The sequence below is a fragment of the Erythrolamprus reginae genome, chromosome 1, assembly GCF_031021105.1.
Source record: "Erythrolamprus reginae isolate rEryReg1 chromosome 1, rEryReg1.hap1, whole genome shotgun sequence".
In the NCBI taxonomy this organism is placed as follows: Eukaryota; Metazoa; Chordata; class Lepidosauria; order Squamata; family Dipsadidae; genus Erythrolamprus; species Erythrolamprus reginae.
This window is the reverse complement of record NC_091950.1, coordinates 336,004,124-336,021,410: the sequence shown is the minus strand read 5'-3', so window position 1 is coordinate 336,021,410 and position 17,287 is coordinate 336,004,124. Positions and strand designations below refer to the sequence as shown.

The 17,287-nt window shown below is 43.4% G+C and overlaps 1 protein-coding gene across 3 annotated transcripts in view; it reads right to left on the bottom strand.

Moving 5' to 3' along the window:
• The window catches only part of KCNK1 (potassium two pore domain channel subfamily K member 1), a 114,347-nt gene that overhangs the window by 26,441 nt on the left and 70,619 nt on the right, over nt 1-17,287 (bottom strand). Inside the window, exon 1 of one of the 3 annotated variants that reach the window (XR_011557461.1) lies at nt 2,982-3,592. The exons of 1 other annotated variant lie outside the window; for it this stretch is intronic. Coding sequence is in view for 1 of the 2 variants with exons in the window: in XM_070733971.1 (XP_070590072.1) it covers nt 2,982-3,327 (346 nt within the window). In the remaining variant the exon portion in view is untranslated. Of the gene's footprint in view, nt 1-2,981; nt 3,796-17,287 lie in introns of those variants that run through there. One more of the 3 variants, XM_070733971.1, reaches the window with a different exon arrangement.

Below are 17,287 nucleotides of genomic sequence, written 5' to 3'. Positions count from 1 at the left end.
TAATTTACAATGTTGACAGTACAAGAAGTTTTTCATGAATGCAACAAAAATATCACAAACATTAACATTCTCTGTGGCGGCCCCGGCCCTCTGGAACCAACTCCCCCCAGAGATTAGAACTGCCCCCACCCTCCTTGCCTTTCGTAAACAACTTAAAACCCACCTCTGCCGCCAGGCATGGGGTAATTGAGATCCTCTTTCCCCCTAGGCCTTTTACAATTCTATGCATGGTATGTATGTATGTATGTTTGGTTTTTATATTAATTGATTTTTAATCATCAATACCAAATTACTATTGTACACTGTTTTATTGTCGCTGTTAGCCGCCCCGAGTCTCTGGAGAGGGGCGGCATACAAATCCAATAAATAAATAAATAAATAAATAAATTAAGGCTATGGCTTCTTTTAAGCTCAGACTGTTAAACAAGGCAGAATGGTCTGGCTTGATAAAAACTATTATGGGCAGAAGTCATAAACTGGGTTGACATGTAATAACATTTTTCAGCGGAAGAAGACCCACCCAGCTTTTAGTATCTCCTCAGCCAGTCACTTTTCCCCAGCCTAACCTCACAAGAATGTTGATGTGGAGAAAAGTAGGAAGAAGGCTGTGTGCCCCTGCTTGAACTCCTGACCGAAAAGTGGAATATAAGTATAATAAATGTATATATAATAATAAATATATAAGTATTTGGATTCAAACTACAAAATAAAAGGTAAGAATGGAATGGAATGGAATAGAATAGAACAGAACATAATTTTATTGGCCAAGTGTGATTGGACACACAAGAAATTTGTCTTGGTGCATATGCTCTCAGCGTACATAAAAGAAAATTTAAGTTTCTCAGGAATCATAACACTTAATGATAATCCAGTTACAAATAAACAATCAAATCATATTAGGAATCAGTCAATATAAATTATAAGGATACAAGCAAAAAAGTTACAGTCATACAGCCATTTGTGGGAGGAGACTGGTGATGGGAATGATGAGAAGATTAATAGTAATGCAGACTTAATAAATAGTTTGACAGTGTTGAGGGAATTATTTGTTTAGCAGAGTGATGGCATTTGAGAAAAAAACTGTTATTTTGTCTAGTTGCCTTGGTGTGCTCTATGGAGTCATTTGGAGCGCCACATGTGACTTCAGTCTAAAAGTGAACACATATTATTCATTTATAGAAACAGGCTCTCACGTGGAATATGCAAAACTGTTTATGATCCTACAAGCACAGCTAAACAAAAATCCATTGTCACAGCATTTATGAAAAAGCACGTTCTCAAATTGTGCACCTGTATACATTTACCATTTTAAAAACTAGATGGCCAGTTTTGACAGGCATAGTACTTAGACCGTACAATAAAATCCAAATGAAATGTAATGTATGAACCCAATTAAGATTCTTCCTTTCTTTGGCCAGCTTCTTTTTAATACTGCAAGCAGGAACCCATCCCAGCACTTTATTACTAAAGGAAAAGGTAATGGCCCTATTAATAACTGGGAGGAAAGTTATCTATCCATCCTAAGATAAAATACAGGACTAGATGGACCATGAGGTCGTTTTCTGCCATCAATCTTCTATGTTTCTATGAAAGGGATCTGAGCCCAGGGTGACATGATGATGGGAAAAAGAAAACTTTGCAGTTGGGTTACCACTTCACAAAAGATATATGAGCACCTTGCCTCCAAATTCTCCTATTTTGTAATGCTGTTTTGTAAATGTTAGCTCTGTAGACAAGAACCCAAAAGGAGTAAAGGACTGGAAGGAAAAGTGGGAATGACAGAAGGCAATAAAGGGGGGGGAGGGAAAGAGGGCTCCTTGGTGATCCCTGAGCTTGCTTGTTTACTTTGCAGACCTTTCCTTACCAAACTAGGTAACCTCATCAGTGCTAGTAAGGAGAGAAGTTTGCTGTCAGTTTACATTCTAGAAACAGCAAACCGGCCTCTTTATATATGCTGACTCTGTAAACCGCTTAGAGAGGGCTGCAAAGCACTGTGATGAGGTATATAAAGCCTAAATACTATTGCTATTTCAACCCAGAGTTACAAATTTTCTCCTTTATAAAAGGGAAAGAGCCTTTTACCACCACACAGACTTCGCTCCAGATTTAGCAGCTGCATCTGTATCCCACCATCCTTTCAATTCTTGGGTAACAAAGCATCAACCCTGGGTTATGGTTTCTTTCTCTGGGTGATATTTCGTTAACTCAACTCTCTTTGCTATTTTTACAGTTCAGCAGCCTTGAACGACTCCAGACGTGCCTTATTTCAGTAAGCATGTTAAAACATGTTGTGTGAAGGCAGACATAACTTTCTTTGCAAAAACCAAACAACCACAATGCAACCCCCACAAGAAACATTCCTGGGCGGCCTCAGCCTTGTAAATTAATATAGATAGATATCTAGATAGATAGGTAGCTAGATAGCTAGGTAGATATGTAGGTCGAAAGATAGATATGTAGGTAGGTAGATATGTAGGTAGAAAGAAAGATAGATAGATAGGTAGGTAGATAGATAGATAAGTAGGTAGGTAGGTAGGTAGGTAGGTAGGTAGATAGGTAACATGTTTTGCTGAATTTGAAAATTAAGGAAGACTAGATCTATTTCGGCCTTGTTCTGGTCTCATCAACTAGCCATACTCTCACTGGGATTTGAACTTGCAGCCTGTGCCTTGTAAAGCAGAGAATTAACCTCTAGGCTACAGTATCTAATCCCTTCAACTTTGTATATATATAATTTAATATATATAATTGGCTTATATATAATTAGATTTATATGCTGGCCCTCTCCTACCCGGGCCACCTCTTTCTCTGTTAGAAAAGGGTGCGGTAGGGAGGGGGAGAAGAGAAGACGCCGCTTTCTCCCACCACCGTTGCGCACTGAAGCCTTTACGTGCGGCTCGGCAAGGCCTGGGAAAGGAGGTCCCCAATGCAGAGGCCAGGCCAGGCCCGGGATAAGGCCCGCGCCCCCTCCGCCTGCTTACCTGTGGTGGAGAGCACCGTGCTGGCGAAGAAAAGAGCCGAGGTAAAGTCCCAGTTCCAACTGCCCGACGCGTTGCTCAGCGCCGAGACGCCGTAGTTGCTGGCCTGCAGGACGCGCGCCAGGAAGCTCTCGAGCTGCTCCTCCGAGAGGCACTGGTGCTCCTCCACGAAGCGCCGCTTCAGCTTGCGCAGCTCCTGGCGCAGGAGGTCCTCGTAGGGCAGCTCGACCGACGAGAAGACCACGGCGCCGAAGAGCAGGTAGAGCAGGTAGCCCAGCACCAACAAGCCGAAGCACCAGGCCGAGCGGTGCCGCTCCACGCACGAGCTGCCCGCCAGCGACTGCAGCATCTTCTTGCCCCGCCAGCGCCGCGCGCTCCTTCCCAGCGCCAGCCCGCCACCGCTGCCCTGCCCGGAGCCCGCCGAAGACACCCGGGTGTCCCTGAGTGACCCGGCCGGCTCGGCGCAGGGGCCTTGGAGGGAGGGAGGGACGGCCCACGGAGAGAGGCCCACGGGAAGCTCTCGCGGCCGAGCTCAGCCCAGCTCCGTCCCGGGCGCTTTTCCTGGTTCCTTCTTTCGGTTAGACTTTCAATATCAAGAATCCCCGATGCTGGCGATGAGGTGGCGCTCACGTGGCCAGCTCAGGTAACCGGCAATGGGACGCGCGTCACCAGAAGCCGCTGAACTGGTTCCAGCGGGGAGCTCGGTAACCGAATGAGAAAAGGGGGGGGGGGGGGGACAAAACGCGCGCAAGGCTGAGGTGAAGGGGGGAATCCACGGAATGGGAAAAAGTGGAGAGATTCTTCCATTCGTTGGTCTGCCTCTTGGATTATTCCACGGCTTTTGTATTCGGGATATCCAGATTGGCGCCCCCCTCCCCCCGAAATCCCCACAGGAATGTATCGGTTTCGGATTCCGATGCTTGTGCGCAGCATCTCGGCGTTAACGGCCTGAGAGAGAGCCAACCGTCGTCCGTTTATTGTTTGCCCTGAAAACTTACCTAGCAAGAAAGGAATCCGGTGAGGAACTTGTGTAGAGCAGTGTTTCCCAACCTTGGCCATTCAAAGATATTTGGACTTCAACTCCCAAAATTCCCCAGCCAACGAATGCTGGCTGGGGAATTCTGGGAGTTGAAGTCTAGATACCTTCAAGTGGCCAAGGTTGGGAAACACTGGTGTAGAGAATGTTTTCAGGGGATGAAAAAGACGCGTTGGCTTCCAATAAATGAGATTTTTCAACCTCAGCAACTTTGAAGGTGGGTGGACTTAAACTCCCAAAATTTCCCCCAGCCGGCATGAAATCCAAAATCCTCCTCATTGTTTTTAAAAGTTGCTGAGGGTGAGAAATTCTGAAATTAAAGAGACTTTCAGGTTGTGGTTTTTGCTGAGCGGAATTGCACCAAGTCGGGAGAGGAGAGCAGCAGTGACTCTTAAAAACCGTTTAGCCGCTGTGGAAACAAGGAAAGGAGTGGAACCTGGCTATCCTACTATGCTGCCTAAAGTATGAAGCAGGGTAACAGTTATGTTCTGTATATGATGGTAGCTGAGCGGACTAGAATGATATGACTAAGCTATTGTCTCCTCCCTTCAGTCAGTGTTACTTTTATTTATAGCTGCACTGTGTATGGATTGGAGAATCCTTGATATAGCATAGTGGCATAATGTACAGTTCGGGATTCTTCTATATCAGTGTTTTTCAACCAGTGTGCCGCGGCACACTAGTGTGCTGCGAGACATAGTCAGGTGTGCCGTGGGGAAATTAAACGTGGGTCCCCAAACTACGGCCCATGTGCTGGATACAGCCCGCCACCAGCCACCTCCATCCAAACATAAACATTCCCCTCACAATCCCTCCAGCTATCAGCGACAGGAAGAGTGGAGTCACAGGGAACGCTCACTGACCAATCACCTTCTAGGATTCATCCTGATCACTAGCGATGAACCAATAGCAGGCCGCCTCTCATCCACACCCAGGAAGGTCCCGGCTCAGGCTGCCATGCACTTGTCATTTAGTGGCTGTGGCAAGTAGTTGAAGCTGCTACTCCTCCCCGTGGTCCCGATTTCTAATCCTGGTCAGGACTGGAGATAAATGTCGCCACCACTAGATGAAGCCTCAGCCTCAGCTGGTTATGTCTATCCTGATGGTGTATATAGATATTTGACCTTTTTCTTTTTATAAGAGGCCCCCACAGAGGATGATATACTATATTATTAACTATATGTATAATATGTACGGTGTTAGAGTGTCATTTTGTGTCATTTTGGTTAGTGGTCTGCCCCAGGATTTTGTAAACGTAAGAAATGTGTGGCGGCTCAAAAAAGGTTGAAAATCACAGTTCTATATTATACATTATTCAGTTTAGCACTGAAGAGTCATTAAGTCCACCCATCGTACCAGAGCCAAAGCCACCCCTTTCCCCTGCTCTCTTATTCAATACAAGCCCCATATATTCTGGTGCCTTCCAAAGCCCACCTTATTTATTTATTTATTTATTAGATTTGTATGCCGCCCCTCTCCGTAGACTCGGGGCAGCTCACAGCAATAATAAAGACAATGTAAAAACAAATCGAATAATTTTAAAAAACACTAAAAAACCCATTATTAAAAGCAAACATACACACAAACATACCATGTATAAACTGTATAGGCCCGGGGGAGATGTCTCAGTTCCCCCATGCCTGACAGCAGAGGTGGGTTTTAAGAGGTTTACGAAAGGCAAGGTGGGTGGGGACAGTTCTAATCTCCGGGGGGAGCTGGTTCCATCACACAGAAGGCTCTTCCCCTGGGTCCTGCCAAACGACATTGTTTAGTCGACAGGACACGGAGAAGGCCAACTTTGTGGGACCTAACCTTGCTTGACACTGCTAAAGAAACTATTGATTTTGGATACCTTTTCATTTCTGTCCTTTAATATTTATTTATTTATTCATTCATGTATTCATTCATTCATTCATTCATTCATTCAGATATAGATATAGATATAGATATAGATATAGATATGTAGATATATACTGCCCAACTCCCTAGGGACTCGGGGCAGCTCACAACAAAAACGAACATGAATCATTTTAAATATGTATACTTGTGTTCAGTTTCGGAAAACTCACCTACAAAAAGATATTGGTAAAATTGAATGGGTCCAAAGATGGGCTACAAAAACGGTGGAAGGTCTTAAACATCAAACTTATCAGGAAAGACTTTATGAACTCAATCTCTATGGTCTGGAGGACAGAAGGAAAAGGGGGGACATGATCAAAACATTTAAATATGTTAAAGGGTTAAATAAGGTTCGGGAGGAATGTTGTACGCCACCCTGAGTCGTCTTGAGAAGGGCGGAATTAAAAATAAATAAATAAATAAATAAATAGTGTTTTTAATAGGAAAGTGAATACAAGAACAAGGGTGCACAATCTGAGGTTAGTTGGGGGGAAGATCAGAAGCAACATGAGAAAATATTATTTTACTGAAAGAGTAGTAGATGCTTGGAATAAACTTCCAGCAGACGTGGTTGGTAAATCCACAGTAATTGAATGCCTCGGATAAACATATATATATCCTAAGATAAAATACAGGAAATAGCATATGGGCAGACTAGATGGACCATGAAGTCTTTTTCTGCCATCAATCTTCTATGTTTCTAAAAACATTTCAATTTAAAATAATTGCAGCCATCCATACATTCATAGGCCAACCTCGCTAGTCATCCCCCAAGGTCAGTGGCACCAGCTTTGTCGGAAAAGCCAAGTCTTTACATCTTTCTGGAAGGCCAATAAGGTGGTGGTAGTGCGTATCTCAGGAGGTAGGTGATTCCAAAGTGTCGGGGCAGCCATGGAGAAGGCTCTACCCCCGCAGACCCGCCAGCTGACACTGTTTAGCTGACAGGACCCAAAGAAGATGTAAACGAGGTGTAAGTAAATTAAAGTAAGTCTGTTTAGCTTTTGCTATGCTGAATATATCCATTTTGCCTTAACCATCTCCAAAATACAAAATTGAAAGAATGAATGAACAAAGGAATGAATAGATGAATTGAAATGAAATGAAATTGGTCCCTCCTTTTCCAGAAGTACCAGATACTTCAGCTCCCAAAAAATAGAAAAAGAAAAAGCATGCTACTCAGCCTTCAAAAGATTCCCTATTCCAGTTATAGAAAAATAGAAGATAGGAAGGAGGTGTTAGCTGCCCTACTGCATTGCTAAGTGACCTTTAGGAAATAAAATACTAGAAAAAAAATTAACAGTCTTCATTCCTGTTACGCACCGCAGGGCCATTCCGGTTTCCATTCTTAAATCAACAAAAAACATGACTAGCATGACATTTTCTATACCTACTTTTAATCCCTAAACTGTCTATGTTGCAACAGTTGTGAACTAACCGGGGGAGTCTGCCACTTGTTAAAGGCAATATAACTGGGTTTTTTTCCTCTGGCTTTGCCATCATCCCAATAATATTCTGAGAGTGCATTTTTAAAATTCTGGTTGAACTACAGCATTGTTTTCTCCTTAACCCATCATGAATGCAAATAAAATGGGACTAAAAGAAAAGTAATGTTGGTTTTGTGCTTCACATCTGAGAGAATAAATACAACTACCGTATTTTTCAGAGTATAAGATGCACCTTTTTCCCCTCTAAAAGAGGGTGGAAAAGTCAGTGCATCTTATACACCGAATACAACCTCTTTTTTTTTTTTTTGCTGTCTTGAAGCTCCACCCCCGCATCCCATTTTAGGACAGAGGGTCTGGGAAGCCTACAGAGATCTCCTGGGTGCTGGGGGAAGGCAAAATGCCCCAGTTTTTGTGAAAAAATTGACAAAGAATGGTCTTTTTTCACAAAAATGGGATCATTTTTCCACCCCCCAGCACCCAGGAGCTCCCTGCAGGCTTCCCAGACCCTTTCCCACCCCATTTTTGTGGGGAAAAAATGGGCGAAAAACAACTTACCTGCCTTCTAATGATCTCATCTAGCATGACTGGAGGAGGATTTCTGGGAGTTGAAGTCCACTAGTTTTAAAGCTGTCAAGTTTGAAGACCCCTTGGTGAGGGGTGCAAGGGTCTTCAAACTTGGCAAGTTTAAGACTTGTGGACTTCAACTCCCATTCCTGAGATAGCATGACTGGAGGAGGAATTCTGGGCGTTAAAGCCCAAAAGGCTTAAAGCTGTCAAGTTTGAAGTTTGTAAAAAGTGTACATGCTTGTAAAAAATATTCTGCTACAATGGTATTTTATTAAATAATACACTACTACACTATTTGGTTCAGAATACTTTTTTCCTTGCTTTCCACCTCCAAGATTTAAGTGCATCTTATACTCTGGTGCAACTTATACTCCAAAAAATATGGTATTTATAAAGCTGTCCTCTCTCTGCTTTTCAAATCCGTGCTATAAACTTTGCACATTGCAGAAAAATGGGCAAATAAGAAATAGGGTACCATATTTTTCAGACTATAAGACACACCAATATTTCAAAGAGGTGAGTAAGAAAAAAGGTTTTTGCCTTCCCCCCAGCCCCGAGGAGCACTCTGCAGGCCTCCCAAAACCTCTGCACCCTGATTTTTGCAAAAACAGCCATTTTCACCCATTTTTTTGGTAAAATGTGGGTGGCAGAAGGTTTGGCAGACCTGCAGAGAATTCTGCAGAGCTGGGGGAAGGCAAAAAAAACACTTGTTTTTGCAGAAAATGGCCCATTTATGGCCCATTTTTTTGCAAAAATTGGGATGTTTTTGCCTCCCCCAGCCCCTAGGAGCACTCTGCATGCCTCCCAAACCCTCTGTGCACCTCATTTTTGGGAAAAACGACCCCATTTTTCCCATGGTCAGGGAATACCTACTTTTTCTGATCTCTAAATCTCCAGGACCATTTTAATTGCATCCTGGGTCACCGGAGAAACTTGGTCTGGCTGAACCTGTACTTATCATTTATTAGTTCTTCAGTCCTGCTGAGTCATATTGGTAACAGTTATTCATGTGTAATTTCTGGGTGTGTGTGAGAGAGGGTGGGTGAGCAGGGAGGCAGGGATGTTACACTGTTTATGTCAATCAAAGAAAATGTGCCAAGAGACCAATTGACTATAAGGCTCTGTAGATCCACCTTCTTTCCCAAAATGATTCCACTTCCATTAAGAACAGTATTTTAAAATCATGTACAATAGTCCCTCACCTATCGCTGGTGTTACGTTCCAGACCCAGCCGCGATAGGTGAAATCCGCAATGGGGAATTTCTCCTCCTTCCCACCAGCTCCGGATGCCTGGAGGCAAGCAACGGCCAGCTAACCTTCCCCCCCCGCTACTACTTACTCTGCGCCTGAGGAAAAGAAGGGGAGGGGGCAAAAGAATCGCCGTCCCCGAGCATTCCCGACCCACTGCTATTCTTTGCAGCAGTTCGGCCAAATGTTGTCTTTTTTGCCTTGCCCCAGCTGGAAAGTTCCTGGTGAGCACACCGCCACCGCCGCCATCCACTAAGCACGCCTCCAAAGACTGCCTTCTCGGCACTGACGAGGCGGGTTGAACGAGGGGACGGGCCTCTGCCGGAGCTCAGTCCCCGCCCCGCTTATCATTCGCCCAGCTGCCCTTCCAAACTTCTAAGCGCCGTATCTGTGCCAACGCTGACTTCAAAACCCGCGATGAAGTGAAGCCGTGGTGGGTGAAGCGCGATATAGCGAGGGACTACTGTAGTTTCAAAATCTCTGTGTTTCTTGCTATGAAATTGCCATGCTTCATTCCCTGCAAAAGTTCCAGCTTATTTACATATCTCATTGTGTAATTACTAACTTTAGCAATCCTTAAGTATTTCTTTGAAGTATTGAATCAGAATCATCCTAGCTGGAGAGACACTTGGACATGAACCAATTATTGAATTCTGGATTGGCTTCTAAACTGGATTGTGTATTCTTTGCAATCCCAGTTTTTCCTGTTTTGATCAACAATATTTGTTTGAATTTATGGTTCTATGTTACATAGAATTGAATTTATTGATTGGCCAAGTGTGATTGGACACACAAGGAGTTTGTCTTTGGTGCATATGCTCTCAGTGTACATAAAAGAAAATATAGATTTGTCAAGAATCATGTGGTACAACACTTAATGATTGTCATAGGGGTCAAATAAGCAATGAAGAAACAATCAATATTAATAAAAATCTTAGGATACAAGCAACAAATCGCATCTCACTGATCTTATGTTCAAATGCCAAAGAAAGATGGCGAAACAAAAATTCTTTTTTAAACTGCAAAATAGATCTTTAAAACTTTTAAGACTTCAATTTATACCAACTTCATAGACTTGATTTATATAAGGAAAAAACACAAAAAATATGTGTGTTATATATGTGTGTGTGTGTGTGTGTGTGTGTGTGTGTGTGTATTACCGGTAGTTTTACTACCACTTTCTTGTGTTTTGTCCTATTTATGCTTTGAATCTGATGCACTATAACTGGGTGGAATATGGGCGAGGTATGGAGCAGCCATCTGCCTTCACTAATGTTTAAACAAGGAATCAAATTAACTTTTGATAAACAATTTAAAATGGGTTATAAAAGAGATTCAGTTGATATTGTCGGTTATCTGTAGGCTATTCATCCTTGCCTTTCCAAGTACTAAACAAACATGGCAGGTGAATGTTTACCTTGGGCTAGGACTATGAACTTCCCTTAGGCTTGTCACGCCCATAGTACATTTCCCCTTTCACTCCAGAACAGAAAATGGGAGGATCTGCTATGCATTGCTATTCTGTACTTGGATTGACCTAATTAGGTTTGTGTCGGAACCTGGTATCCCTTCATGATTGCATGTACAGTGGTACATCTACCTAAGAATGCCTCTACTTACAAACTTTTCTAGATAAGAACTGGGTGTTCAAGATTTTTTTGCCTCTTCTCAAGAACCATTTTCTACTTCCAACCCCGAGCCTCTGAAACTGTAACCGGAAAAGGCAGGGAGAAGCCTCCATGGGGCCCCTTTAGGAATCTCCTGGGAGGAAACAGGGCCAGAAAAGGTGTGGAGAAGCCTCTGTGGGGCCTGTCTAGGAATCTCCAGGGAGGAAACAGGACCTCCACCTTCCATGTGTTTTCCCCAATCGCATGCATTATTTGCTTTTACATTGATTCCTATGGGAAAAATTGCTTCTTCTTACAAACTTTTCTACTTAAGAACCTGGTCATGGAACGAATTAAGTTCGTAAGTAGAGGTACCACTGTAAATGTATACTGGGAAGCCCACAGTGTGGGCTACATTCTCTGGATCACATAACAAGGAGAAAATGTGGGGCTTAAAATGGAGCAGTCAGAATTAGATGCACTGGAGAACTCTGAAGATAGTAGAAAGGAAGTGAATCCGGTTCTGTTCAGTTTTAGTTTTATCTCTATTGCAGGCAAAGATATGGACAAAGTCCCAAACTCCTTTTACCTCGTTTCTTTCCAACATTATGGTGGGATGGAAAGAATAAAAATATTGATTAATATGTACTCCTTGACTGACCACAGTTTGTTTTGGTGACTGGTAATGACCAGGAGAAAGTAGAAAAGAAAAATTGATTGACCATTTTTCACAGTTACAACCTTTTTAGCAACCCCATGATCATGTGATCAGAATGTCACGCTGAATATTGCCAGCCCCAGAGACATTTAATAATTAAAGAGTTAACTGTGTGTGCTTTATTAAGTTCCTCCTATTATGATGTAATATCTTGCCACATCTAACACTACTTCCTTCTTCTTCATCCTAAAACTCCATTCTTCTTTCTATCCACCATCATGTAACACGTATTTGTTATGTTGTCCATCAAGACATGTTTTATTTTTTACTTTTATAATAAAAGAAATGTTGTTTTGAACAAATGACTAAAAGCTTCTATCCATCGCCTCTGCGGTAATTAAGGTTCTAACGGACTTTAATCATTTCCACTACCGCGACACAGAATTCAGATGCTTGGCAGTGTACCGGGGAACAAGGGTGGATTGTCATTACTGCTGCTACCAGTGCACTGCGCATGCCGCTTCAATTCGCTTGTGTGCGCACACGTGCAATGCACACGTGCAATCCCAGCGCATGGGCAGAAGCAGAAAATCGCCAAAATCTCTCTCACACATGTGTCCGCTCATGAGATTTTGCTTCTGCGCATGCCGCCCTGAGTCTCCGGAGAAGGGCGGCCTAGAAATCGAAATAATAAATAAAAATACAAAAAAATGAAGAAAAAAGATGGTGGCACCCATAGGGCTGGCACCGTAGCGGCCACATTCAAATTGCACAATGTGGCTGCCATTAGTGGTGTGCCGCCCCCTCCTGTACCAGTAGCAACCCACTACTCCTGGGGAGTCATTTGATCCCCTTTTGCGACTTTTTGATAAGCAAAGTCAATGGGAATCTAGATTCACTTAATAACTTGGATGACTGCAGTGATTCACTTAATAACCATGGCAAGAAAGGTCATAAAACAGGACCAAACTCACTTAACACATGTCTCATTTATCCACAGAAATTTTGGGCTCGGTTGTGGTCATAAATCGACAAATACTTGTATTACAATCTAATAGCACCATGTGTCTCCCCAGCTCTATTGAAAATGCTGTTGTTGTGGATAATAAATTATGCCTCCAAATGTTTATCTTGTATTTTAGGGCAAAATAGAATGGTATTTTCAATGTTGTCAGTTCAAAAGAAGTGTCATCTATGGCCATGAAATGTATATGACTGTTATGGAATTGAACTGAATATGTTCCGTGCAGGATGTGTGACACAGGATTAATAAAATTATTTCTAAAACAGAACAATGAAATGGTCCAGAAAGCTTCTGCATTGAAGTAAATATTCAGAATTATTAACTAGTACAGTGGTACCTCATGATACAAACCCCTCGTCTTACGAACAACCCGATACGAACCCGGGGTTCAGAAATTTTTTGCCTCTTACGAACTTTTTTCTTCTTACGAACCTGCCGCCGCTGAGAAGCCCCGCCGCCTGGCTGTCGCTTTTTGAAACAGCCAGGGGGCTTCCCAGCATCCTCCTGAACGCGAACGCCAAACCTGAACTTCCGGGTTCGGTGTTCGGGAGGCCGCCGAGAAGCCCCCCGGCTGTTTCAAAAGGTGACAGCCAGGCGGCGGCATTTCTTTGCGGGTTTTTTGTTGTTGTTGCATGGATTAATTGACTTTACATTGTTTCCTATGGGAAACAATGTTTCGTCTTACGAACTTTTCGTCTTACGAACCTCCCCCTGGAACCAATTAGGTTCGTAAGACGAGGTATTACTGTATATTTTTTTAATCTGTAGAATTAACCTTATCTGTATGGATAATAAATATTTATTATAGATCTTCTAGCAGATTTCATCTTACCTCTAAAAGGCTAGTCAAACATGTAATTTTGGAAAGCTTAAGGACTATTGAATGACAAAACAAACTTCCCTGTGAGAATATATGGTTGCAAAGTATGAATTAGCTTGGGAGTACAGTAATTAAAGACTCGCTTTGGCAAAGGCATCTGGAATATAAAAAGCTGAGGAAGCAGAGATAAAATAACTGATCTATGGAAAAAAAATCAGCTAATTTTGTGGACAGTATTGTGGCTCTTGCTAGAGAGAAGTGCGAAAGTTCTCAAACCCTGATTTTGATTATGGGAATACCAGCAGAGGTGGGTTCCCTCCGATTTGGACCAGTTCCCTAGAACCGATAGCGAGAATTTCCCCCCACTTGCTGAAGCAGCAGCAATGGCCACCTGGACATGCCCTCGTAGTGGTCCTCCGGCTTGAAATCTGTCCACTGGAGCCAAATTTAAGCAAAAGCCTCCTGCTCATGCGCACATAAATTTAATCCGGGAGTGACACACATTTCCAGCGCGACTCTGAACCAGCAACGAAGGTAAATAAAACCCACCCCTGAACCCCAGTACAGTATATTTTTTAAAGTCTGCAGCCAATGGAAAAATTATGCAGTAAATGCCAAAAATGACACAAAATGGTGATGTCTGCAAGTAAAATGCAAGAACCCCCCAGAAATTTGTACTGCCCCTACCCTCCTGGTCTTCCAAAAGGCCTTGAAAACACACTTGTGCCGGCAGGCCTGGGGCCGTTGAACGATAGATAGTACAGTGTTCCCTCGATTTTCGCAGGGGGTGCGTTCCGAGACTGCCCGCGAAAGTCGAATTTCTGCGAAGTAGAGATGCGGAAGTAAATACACAATTTTTGGCTATGAACAGTATCACAAGCCTTCCCTTAACAGTTTAAACCCCTAAATTACCATTTCCCATTCCCTTAACAACCATTTACTCACCATTATTACTGGTACTCCCCATTGAATAAGACACTTAGTGATCCTAATATTTATAAACATAATTATTTATTAACAATAATTATTATTTTTTGTTATTTATTTGCAAAAATTATTAGCTTGGGGATGACATATGACGTCATCGGGCAGGAAAAACTCTGGTATAGAAAAAAACCCACAAAGTATTTTTTAATTAATATTTTTTGAAAAACCGTGGTATAGACTATTCGCGAAGTTTGAACCCATGAAAATCGAGGGAACACTGTATTCTGTTCCGGGCCAGTACTAAGAATGAGTGATACCAGTTGTATGTGTGATTTATATTGAGTTTTAACTTTTGTATTTGTTTTTATTGTATCTACTTTGGGGTATCTTTTAATTTTTGTATTCATTTTACTGTTGAACGCCACCCTGAGTCTGTCAGAAGAGGGGCAGCTTATAAATCTGAAAAATAAATTTATCACTTCCACGCTCACATTTTCCATTCCCCAGTGAATCAAAAGCAGGTTGGAAATGATCTGTGGCTTAGGCTTGAGCAGAAGAAGACATGGAAATCTCTGCCATAACAGCAAACAGTTACACATTCTGCTGTAGTAAAATTATATCCCCCATCCCCACATAAAATGGAAATAAAACAGAAACATAACCAGAGCTGGGCATTTTGCATGAGGCTATGGAAAAAGTTAAACCTGAAAAAGAAATCTTGCCAATCTGTTCACTTTGGCTGGGCCACTATTGAAGATGAACAAAACCTGGCAGTTCCCTTACAGGCCTTGGATCAGGGCCTGAACCGTTAGCCTGGTCTCACTGGTGACATGAAGATGGTTTCACAGATCCGGTTCAGTGTGTGCTGGTCTATGTGCGCCGCCATCTTATTTTTTAAATTTTTGGCATTTTTTTCCCGATTTTTGGATGGCTTATCCACATCCTGTGCTTTGAAAAAAGCCCTCCCGCCCATCCCTGGGTTAATGCCAACCTTTTATTAATATTTTAATATTTTATTAATATTGCTTCTTCATTGCTTATTTGACCCCTATGACAATCATTAAGTGTCATACCACATGATTCTTGACAAATGTATATTTTATTTTATGTACGCTGAGAGCATATGCACCAAGACAAATTCCTTGTGTGTCCAATCACACTTGGCCAATAAAATTCTATTCTATTCTATTCTATTTCTTCGTCCCAAGCACAGCTGAGCAGCTCCTCAGTTGTGTTTCGAGCTGAAACCACCTGAGCATGCATGGGAGAGAATTCGCAAGAAAGGATGCGAGCAAAATGTTGCGATGTGAACAGGTGATGAAGGTAAGTGGAACCCAACCCTACCTTGGATCCATTGAAGCTCAGGATCCAGGAGACGCCAAGCAAGAACTCTTTCTAATGAGTAAATGGCTCCATAAATCTTCTAAGCAACAATCTACTTCAGAATAGCTCAGGTAGAGAGAGCATTTAGCAGAACAAGCTCATTTGCACTGCAGCATATTAGGGTCCAAGCTGAATTTGTGACATGGTAGAAAAGCCTTGACCTTGAGCTTTTTCATTTCTTCATAACAACAGAACTTCAAGGTGGAGAGATGAGGAAGGGGAAGAAGAATGGAGTGGAGTAAAATGACTGACAGGAAGATCTATTTTCTAATCCAAATATTAAATCATCCAGCGTTTCTCCCAGGAGAAGAACTGACAGGGCCTGTGCTGCAGAATGTTTCCATATGCTGTGGCCTTTGGGATCTTCTTCCTGCCTCCTCCAATTTCTCCCTCCTTTCATTTACTCGATCCTCTTCATTTACTGATGGATCTACAGTTCAGCTTAATAACTTCTTCCAAATTATGAAGAGTTCTTTTATAGAGTGACTTGCCAGTGATCGTCCTGAAATTCAGTGTGCTATATCTCAAGCACAGCAGGGTCAACGATGCCTGAACGTTTCATTTAATATTATCCCAAACAAAGTGACTGAGGCTTTAAAAAAAGGAATTTAAATGAATCTCATCCCAAAGCACTTTTATTTTCAATTTTTTTCTTTTCTTGAATTTGGGCATCGTTCCTGCCCCCAGTTTTTAACCAGCAATGCTGGTTCTGCTCCGGTAATCTCAGACTACTAACCAGAGCATACAAAACTTTCGCCAGACCAATCCTTGAATACAACTCATGTGTCTGGAATCCACACCGCATTTTAGACACAAACACTCTAGAACAGAGGTCCCCAACCGCCGGTCCGCTGACCGGGACCGGGCCGTTGGGGCTTTTCAGCCGGTCCGCGGCGCCAGGGCCCCCTCGGCCTTTCCGCACCACCAGCGGCGCTCCCCCCGCCAGCCAGCCAAGCCCCGCGCCCGCCGGAACCGGCTCCTCGCTCTCCCCCCACCGCCCGCCGTGTTTGCAGGAGGTGGGGAGGGTTGGGCGGCCCGCCAAGGCCAGGAGGGACGCCGCTGCCCCCCCCTTCCCTCTCTCCGCCCGCCGCTGCGCCTCCTTGATGCCGAGAGGAAATGCCGGCAAAGGCTTTCCTCAGCGGAGGCCGGCGAAGGTGATATTGAATGTCGGGGGAGAACGGGCGGTTGCGCGCGCTCCCTATCTCCCTGCTAGCCCACTCGGAATATTCAAAATAAGAAAAACCTTTGCCGGCGAAGGCTTTTCTTATTTTGAATATTCCGAGTGGGCTAGCAGGGGGATAGGGAGCGCGCGCAACCGCCCGTTCTCCCCCGACATTCAATATCACCTTCGCCGGCCCCGCCTCTCCTGCAAACCCCCTTGCTGAGAGCCCGGGGCGAAAGTGCTCTCGCAAAGGTGAGGCGGGCAGGGCGTGCGCGCGTCATCGCTGAGAAGAACGGAGAGAGAACGAGAGTGGATGAGAGCAACAGACAGCAAGATAGAGAGAAAGTGAGAAAGAGAGAGTGAGAAAGGGGGGGAGAGAAAGAGATAGCAAGAGAGAGAACAAGAGAGAGAAAGAGCGTGAGAAAGAAAACAAGAAAGAGTGAGAGAGAGAGAAAGCAAAAGAGACAGAAAGAAAACAAGAGAGAGAAAGTGAGAAGAAGAGAGAGAAAGAGGGGGAGAGAGAGAGAAAGAGG